The sequence below is a fragment of the Lotus japonicus genome, chromosome 2 (genome assembly GCF_012489685.1).
Source record: "Lotus japonicus ecotype B-129 chromosome 2, LjGifu_v1.2".
Classification (NCBI taxonomy): domain Eukaryota; kingdom Viridiplantae; phylum Streptophyta; class Magnoliopsida; order Fabales; family Fabaceae; genus Lotus; species Lotus japonicus.
Window position 1 is genome coordinate 59,874,242 of NC_080042.1, and position 9,251 is coordinate 59,883,492.

The following is a 9,251-nucleotide window of genomic DNA, read 5'->3' on the forward strand; positions in this document are numbered from 1 at the left end:
GACGACCAGAAGCCTCTTCAAATAGCCCAAATAAAGACTGAAGTTCAGTGAAATCTTCCTCTTTCTTCCCAACCAAGTCATACATGTTTTATAAAGTGCAAAGCTAGGTTCACACACACGCTTCTACAACTAATTGAATAGCATACTGCATACCCATCTCTCTACTAAGTCTAAGTCCAGTGAAACCATCAAACAGTACCCACGGTGTGTATATACCAGTACCACCGCGTACTCATAGCTTTCCTGTTATAATATAGTTTTTGCATGAGTTGACTTTGAGGTCTGCGCTCCAACTGCAACCATAAAAGAATGAGAATGATGAATAACCATTCATTGGAGTGCAGCGCAGGCGAGGTGTTATGGCGGCTCGATCATCATCCTCCTCCTCCTACGATGTGTACCTCAGTTTCAGTGACTCAGATACTCGATTCGGTTTCACTAGCTACCTCTACAAAGCTCTCTCTGACAAGGGAATCCTCACCTTCATCGATAAACGGGAGCTTCACAAAGGGAGTGAAATCACGCCATCACTTCTCAAAGCAATTGAAAATTCCAGGACTGCCATCATTGTTCTCTCTGAAAACTTCGCTTCTTCTTCGTTTTGCTTGGATGAACTCGCCTACATCATTGAGCGTGGCACGGCAAAGGGTCTATTGGTATTGCCTGTTTTCTATTATGTCGATCCTTCTGATGTGCGACATCAGAGAGGGACTTATGGAGAAGCATTTGCTAAGCATGAGGAGAGGTTCAAGGATAATAGGGAGAAACTGCAGAAATGGAGGAATGCTCTGCAACAAGCAGCTAATTTTTCCGGCTACCATGTCCAACACAGGTACCCTATTACCTCCTCACCAATCTTTGCACCTTTTAAATTTTTTCGCCAAAATGAAAAAATCGTTGGCCTAATGCCTAATTTATTGTTTATACTTGAAGAGAAAAGAAATGCTTGTTTCAATCAGTTTGAATTGCAAATTTGCAATTATATGAAAAAATATCAATATAATGACAGTGCATAAACTTGTCTGAATGAGCAGTGGATATGAACATGACTTTATTGAGAAGATCGCTGAAGACATCTCTAGCAGGATTAGTCGGTTTCCTTTACGTGTTGCTAATTACCCAGTTGGCCTCGATTCTCGATTGCAACAAGTTTGCTCGCTTCTGGATGTTGGATCTGATGATAGTGTCCTCATGGTAGGGATCTGGGGAATGGGCGGCATAGGTAAAACAACACTTGCTCGGGCAGTTCATAATTTGATTGCTGATCAGTTTGAAAGCTTATGCTTCCTTGATGGTGTGAGTGAAATTTCACGTAGAAATGGGGTAATGCATCTCCAAGAGAAGCTCCTTTTTCACATAGCTGGAAACAAAGATATTCATCTAGAAAGTGTGGGAGAAGGAGTTTCAGCCATAAAGCATACCTTCCATGAAAAAAAAGTTCTTTTGATTCTAGATGATGTGGACAGACTACAGCAATTGGAAGCCTTGGTTGGAGGACCTAATTGGTTCGGTTTGGGCAGCAGAGTTATCATTACAACTCGGGATAGACATTTGCTAGCAGTCCATGGGGTTGAAAGAATATACAAGGCAGAAGAGTTAAATAACACAGAGGCTCTTGAGTTGCTCAGGTGGAATGCGTTTAGATATGGCAATGTTAATCCAAGTTACACAAAAGTTTTAAATGAAGCAGTAACTTATTCTTCTGGTCTTCCCTTGGCTTTGGAAGTAATAGGTTCCAATTTGTTTGGAAAAAGTGTGGAGGAATGGAGATATGCATTAGATCGGTTGAAAAGAATTCCTCATAATGAAATTCACAATATACTTAAAGTAAACTATGATGATTTGGAGAAAGATGAGCAACGAGTCTTTCTTGACATTGCTTGCTGCTTCAAAGGATATGATTTGGCAGAGGTTCAAGATATACTTTGTGCTCATCATGGTTACAACGTCAAACATCATATTGGAGTATTGATTGAAAAATCTCTCTTAAATGTTAGTTCGGAAGGTAAGGTAACACTACATCCCTTGATAGAGGACATGGGCAAAGACATTGTCCGCCAAGAATCACTAAGAGAGCCTGGGAAACGCAGTAGGTTATGGCTCCCTGAAGATTTAGTTCATGTTTTAGAAGAAAATATGGTAAGGTTAATGTGGATGGTTTGTTATTCATGTTTAACCTTTTATTTATCTCTTTTGACTATTATATGCTGAGATCATTGTTGTTTTTTACACTTTGAAATATGTAATTTCTATGTTGAAATCTTACATATGTACATATATTTTGGTTGATTTGTGCTTTTTGTGTTACAGGGAACTGGTAAAACTGAAATCTTACATCTGGATTTCCCCTTAAATAAAGAAGTGAAATGGGATGGGAATGCCTTCAAGAAGATGAAAAACCTCCGAACACTTATTATAAAAAAATGTCATTTCTCCAAAGCTCCCATACATCTTCCTAATAGTTTAAGAGTATTGGAATGGTGGAAATATCCTTCAGAGGAGTTACCATCTGATTTTCATGCGAAGGAACTTTCTATATGGAAACCGACCGAGTTACTAAAGGCAAGTATAAGTTCTTTCCTCTGGTCTTGTATATTCAAGATAATTCAGTTGATTATTGTTACTTTCTTTTCTTTTCAGAAGTTCATATGTCTGAGAGCTTTATTTAACTGTGATCAATGCATGACACAAATACATGATGTATCTGATGTCCCAAATTTAGGGGAAAAAGATTTAATTTGAAATTCACAAACATGTTGAATTCTGGACAAACTTAGAATCTTAGATGCTAAAGAATGTAGCAATCTCAAGACTTTTCCATCCATCAAGTTTACCTCTCTTCAGCATCTCAATATTTCAGATTGATCAAATCTTGAGAAATTTACTGTAAATCAGGAAAGATAGAAAAATATAGCTGAACATTATTTTCAGTTAACTTTATCCTCCCATGAAAGAGTTGCCATTTTCCTTGCCTCATTGTTAAACTTTGAACATTAACAACTGCTGGACCTAGAATGTTTCAGTTTCTGAGTAGCATTTTCTTGTTGCTAGAACTTAAATGTTGAAGTTTTATAGATATATGGGTTGCGATCATCTAAACAGGATGGAGGTTTCCAGAACATGTATTTCTGCTATCTTGTCTCTTGTGTCTTTCTAAAATAGTATAGTTAATGATGTATGAATTGGAAAACACACAATAATGATTTCAATTTTCAAGTGTTTAAAGAGTTTTTGAAATTCAGACATGCAGGAGAATTTATTTGCACCTTTCTTGGGACATAAATTTAGTTAACAAAGTAAATTCCAAACTCCTAGGTGCATCTAATTCAATAGGTAGAAAAGTTAGAACCAAGACTCAGTGAAAAAGGTACATAAAAGGAAAACTGTAAATAAGAAAAACTTTTTCTCTCTTTCCATGCAATTCTCACAAAGCATCTTACAAAAAAACACAATTTCTCAGTCTCTTTTAATCCTAGGCTGACATTCATGGTTCTTGTTATGTTTCTTGCTCTACAGAGGGTTCCTGATGTTCCACGGAATTATGTGAGGGTTTCTCCACTTAAGTTGCATATTTTACAGAGGGTTTTGCTAGGTAAGAAGACGTGGAAACCTATAGAACTTTTGAAGGATTTATTAGAGAGCATTCCTGAAGTGCTGCAGACTTCTCAGGGGGTTCCTCAGATTACTTTGCAGACTTCAGAGATGTTTTTTCAAGCTGAGACGTTGTGGAGACCTATTGGCCTTTTGCAGACATCACAGAACATTCCCGGAAATTTTCTGACTTCTCAGGAGTTTCCTCAAGTTATGTTGCAGACTTCACAGAGGGTTTTTCAAGCTCAGACGGGGTGGAGATTTGTTGGCCTTTTGCAAAGTGTTCCTGGGGTTTTGCCGATTTCTCTAAGGGATTCTCAAGTTATGTTGCAGCCTGCACTGCGAGCTAAGATGGGGTGGAGACTTGTTGGCCTTGCATCAAGTTTAGTAGGCCTGTTATGTCATGCTCTAAGCCCTTCTTTCAAACGTTTAATTGGTAGGTGGAACCTTTTCAAGCTCCTTCTTTACTGTGTCTTTTCCGTGGTTGTCTGTACCACTGTATTGTTTGCGAAGCAGCTCTCACTCTTAAGGCAGCAAGGTCAGCTCCAAAGCTATGTTCTATTTGTGGTTTTGATGATCATCTCAGTGTACTCATTCTTATACGATAAAGCTGTGGATGGGAAACCTGAAATAAAGAGCTTGGTTGCTAATGCGGCCTTTGCTTTGGTTTCACTGAGTTTGTCCAAACTGATTAAGTCTGGATATGAGATTGGTATGTTTGCTTATTTCCTAGGCTGCTTTACTGTTCAACTGGTGACCATCAACTGGGTGCTGATTTTGGTTGCCATAATCTTCGGCTGTCCCCTCGTTGTTATGCATTCCTCTTCTGATTTCCCCACTAGATGATGGTAATGGAGGTCATGTTATATATTCCTCTTTGGATTCCCAACCAGAAGTTGGTAGTGGTGGCCAACATGTCATAGACATGCCATGTTAGAAAGGGAACTGCAACAAATAACCAAATGTTTAAGAAGTGCTGCTTTGCAGTAGCATTGTTGGGGATTTCAGTTTTATGGAACCATATGGACAATGGAGATGAAGTATCGGTTGGAAAGAGATATTAGTTCCTAAATAATTTTGGTTCTTGATGTTTAGTCTTAGAGCAAAAGCCTCAATGATTTCACTGGAAGTCTTTAGACCTTCGTGTATACACTTTTCCGCTTGTGGTTTGTAAGTAACGTCTTTTTGGTTCCCAAAGAAGTCTCCCAAGATAACACTATATATGTTGCAGTGGAGAACAAGGCAATTCAGCCTAGTCATCAATGAGTGGTTTAGGCTTAATGACACTTATGTGACTTTTGTCACATGACTTTTTTAAGTAATCACATGACTATTAATTTGTTTTAATCGAGATCGTTTCCGATTAGATCTATCGGTTATGATTTATTCTAATGTTCTCAATAAAATTACATTTGGCATTATATATGTGTGTGTGTATGAGATGTATTGTATATGAGATGTATCTCATGAGAAATATATTTTTATATCGGAGTAATTCACGACGGTTACATCTAATCATGATTGACTAAGATTAAAACAACTTCATAGTCACTGACCACTTATAAATGTAATGTGACCTTTATATAAAAGTCACATGAGTTTTAATCTCGACTATTCATAATTAAATCTAACTATCGTAAATTATTTTCATGTTCTCATTTAAGAACATCTTACTCATAAAATACACTCTATATAAAGGGAGAGTCATTTGTAAAACACGTACTCCAACAATAATACAACTTACAAATTTCCCTCATTCACATGTCTTTTATTTTCTTGCACTTTATCATTTCAGCCCTTCATTTATTTAGTTTTTAGCACTTTATTTATTCAGGTTTCTGTCATTACTTTCGGTCGTTTACGACCTTTCTTTGATCCATTTTAGTTGTTATCTTAGTTGGAGTCACTTACTCATCTTCAACTTCTCAATCGCAATCACTAAGAAACCTGCATTGAGAATAGAGTCTCTTCCTCAAGTAAACGCTTGAATAGAGAATTATTACGTTAATTTGCTTAGCTGACCTACACGACCGCCCTAACCTAAATCTATTTGAACCGTCCAACATTATCTAAAGTATTTTAGTAAAAAATAAATAATTAAATTTATAAAAATAGAAATCATATATAACTTTTTATTCTTTTATATTTACGCAAAATACAAGTCAGAATCATAAAATGAAAATGTCTTAACAAAGATAGTCATAAATAATATATATGCATGTGAACATTAAACTATTAAAGCCTTGAACTGCACCTGCTCGAACACCTCTTCTATAACAAAATCTTCTTCCTTGAACTCACTACAACATTTTTCACTATTAGGCGATGGAGTTAACCCTTTCTGATTGCTACTTATTGTTTGGGCGCTTAACACTATTAGGCGATGACGAATCTTCGATGGAGTTTAACCTGTGTGCGAGTTGGAGAGGAGGACTTGAAGAACTGTGGAAGACTCGAAGAATAGAGTCGGGTGTAGGGCTAGAGCCTTGGGATAGAGAACTTATCATTATTGGTTAAAGCTTGCATAATGTTTTTAGGAATTTATATTTGAGGTTTCGGGTAGGTTTCGGTGCTTTGCTTTCCTGCGGTTCCCCGATGTGGAGATCGTAGGGAGTAGGTCGGATTTATTGTGTCGTTGCATAACAGATTCCTTGTTGAATCTGTTTCTCGTTAGGTTTTGTAAGTTGTGTGCTTTCGTCTTTACCCTCGGGTACTTGCCTTGTTCAAGGCTTGATGTAAATTTATTTACAGTTGGGAGTAGGCATGACATGATTTGGAAATACTTTGAGAAGAAAAAAAAAATTATACTCGTGTTTATAAATCCTTTTGAAAAACATTGCATATTTATTTTAGCAGATTATTAAATGTGATCCCTGAAAGTCGGGGCGTTACAGAACCTATGTACCAAATGAGCTTGCCATCAAATTATATCTAATTGAAGCTAATTATTTAAAGATAGAAAGGATGAAGTAAGTGCAAAGAATCACATACAATACGTATTCTAGATAAATAAATAAAAACACTAGACCATATATGAGGACTCCATTGAATGCTCTATTCTATTACAACAATATTTCTCAGTCAATCACATGGTAGAGTGTGACCATTGAGACTTCAAGGGTCTTAGAAGGCCATCAAAGTATAGATTCCCTCTGGTACGAATATATGGTTCATGCACATGAATAAAAAGGTGAAATGAAACTAAACTAAAACAATACTTAATGAGAAGGCTTAATTGCACTTTTGGTCCCTTATGTATCATGGTTGTGCAATTTAACTCCCCAATGTTTAAAACGAGCGATTTTAATCCCACTTGTTTTAATTGGTGAAAATTAGGTCCCTCCGTCAGTTTACTGTTAAATTGCTAACAGAGTTAGCCTATGTGTCACTAATTAAATGACGTGGATTTGAGAGATTTGCCCATGGGATGCCACATCACTAATAAATAAAACAGAAAATTAAATAAATAAAAACAATTATTGCCAAAATGTAGAACGTGAAATCAGTATCTCACAGATCGATCTTCGCTCCCTCACCACCATCTCCGCCGCAACCTCCACCGCCTCCCCTCTCAACCTCAAGTCCCGCCTCCGCTCTGGCGAGACCCTTTGCGGCCTCTTCTGTAAGATCAAGTTTTGATCTAGTAGTACAACTCTATGTTTTGATGATTACAAGTTAACCTTTTGATATGAACAATTGTGGTACTCTAACGTGTTTTTCTGAGTGTGCTATTTACAGGCTCTGACCTCAACTCAATCTCACACAAATCAGAAGCACTGTGTATAAAGAGCGACCCAAGCAACGCTTTCGCATTCACCATGTTCAGTATAAACAGTGGAAAAGCTTCAGAAGTTCTGAAGTTATACAAACTCTAATGTGGACTCAGTCACTAGAAGTTCTGAAGATCCAGAAAGTCTGATAACCAAGAAACACTGAAGGCTTAGATATTCTGATGGTGTAGAAGACTCTGAAGATCCAGAAGCTGATTAGTGAAATTCTGATGTCCAGAAGCAAGATACTCTGAAGACCATGTACTTCCCTCTGAGTTCAGAATCAGAAGAAACAATGGTCAGAGGATCTGGGCTTTCCTTCTGACTCTGATCAACCGGCTTCACAAGTTCCAACATGAAGCTTTCTCCTGATCAGAAGTCTCCTAGGTTTAAAGGTCAAGTCGCTATCCAAGTACAAAAGCAACTGTACCTTCCTGACGACCTACCTAACAGTCTCAGACACAGCAGAAGCTGGATTTTCCAGAACTGCCCTCCAACGGTAGCATTTCCCATGCAACGCTCAACCCTAATCCTTGGAGTATATAAAGAGGCTGAAGACTGAAAGAAGCGGCTAGAAGCATTCACATACGCGCAAGACAAATTCAAATTCTTCTAAGCTTTCTTTCATCTGAAATTCATTGAGTTTACTATTAGCTTTTTAGAAGCAAATCACTTGTAAACAATTCTTTGATAAACAGTTTGTTTAGTTCCTTTAGGAGATCAAGGTTGATCGGATCCTAGAGAAGACTAAGAGAGTGAATCTTAGTGTGAGCTAAGTCAGTGTAATTGTTAGTCACTTGTAGGTTTCAAGTGCAGTTGTAACTCTTACCTGATTAGTGGATTGCCTTCATTCTAAGAAGGAAGAAATCACCTTAACGGGTGGACTGGAGTAGCTTGAGTGATTTATCAAGTGAACCAGGATAAAATCCTTGTGTTCTTTTCTATCTCTTATCTTTAGCACCTAAGTTCTCGAAAGATTTGTCAAAATCTTTAAGGTGGAAGCTTTATCTTGAAAACGTTATTCAAACCCCCCCCCTTTCTACCGTTTTTCATACCTTCAATTGGTATCAGAGCGCAAGTTCTGATTACCACACCTAACAGTGTTCAGTGATCTGGGCCGGTGTGAAAAACAATGGCTGCCACCACCAGTGAAACTCAAAGAGATGGTTACAATGCAAAGCCTCCTATGTTCGACGGTCAAAGGTTCGAATATTGGAAAGATAGACTGGAAAGTTTCTTTCTGGGTTTCGATGCAGATCTCTGGGATATTATTGTGGATGGCTACGAGCGTCCAGTTTATGCAGATGGCAAGAAGATCCCAAGGTCAGAGATGACTGCAGATCAAAAGAAGTTGTACTCACAACATCACAAAGCAAGAGCAATTCTTCTAAGTGTTATTTCCTATGAAGAGTACCAGAAGATTACAGATCGTGAGTTTGCGAAAGGCATTTTCGAATCTCTGAAGATGTCTCATGAAGGAAACAAGAAAGTCAAAGAATCAAAGGCATTGTCTTTAATCCAAAAGTATGAATCCTTCATCATGGAGCCAAATGAGTCCATTGAAGAAATGTTCTCCAGATTTCAGTTGCTTGTAGCTGGCATACGACCTCTCAACAAGAGCTACACAACAAAAGATCATGTCATAAGGGTCATCAGGTGTCTTCCTGAAAGTTGGATGCCTTTAGTGACTTCAATAGAGCTCACGAGAGATGTTGAGAATATGAGTTTAGAAGAACTCATAAGCATTTTGAAATGCTATGAGCTGAAGCGCTCAGAGATGCAAGATCTGAGGAAAAAGTCCATAGCCTTGAAATCTAAATCTGAAAAGGCTAAGGCTGAGAAGTCAAAAGCTCTTCAAGCTGAAGAAGAGGAATCTGAAGAAGCATCAGA

General features: G+C 37.9%; 1 protein-coding gene across 1 annotated transcript; it reads left to right on the plus strand.

Moving 5' to 3' along the window:
• The first annotated feature begins 127 nt into the window (after positions 1-127).
• LOC130738598 (TMV resistance protein N-like) lies at positions 128-5,012 on the plus strand. Its single transcript, XM_057590663.1, has 4 exons — positions 128-832; positions 1,035-2,139; positions 2,311-2,562; positions 3,517-5,012. The coding sequence occupies exons 1-4, from the start codon at positions 360-362 to the stop codon at positions 4,435-4,437; spliced, it is 2,751 nt and encodes a 916-aa protein (XP_057446646.1). The 5' UTR covers positions 128-359; the 3' UTR covers positions 4,438-5,012.
• Positions 5,013-9,251: the final 4,239 nt, after the last annotated feature.

Coding starts and splice junctions, on each gene's coding strand:
- LOC130738598 (XM_057590663.1), top strand. CDS start 360: ATGGCGGCTCGATCATCATCCTCCTCCTCCTACGATGTGTACCTCAGT. Junction 833..1,034: donor GGCTACCATGTCCAACACAG/GTACCCTATTAC, acceptor CTGAATGAGCAG/TGGATATGAACATGACTTTA. Junction 2,563..3,516: donor AACCGACCGAGTTACTAAAG/GCAAGTATAAGT, acceptor CTTGCTCTACAG/AGGGTTCCTGATGTTCCACG.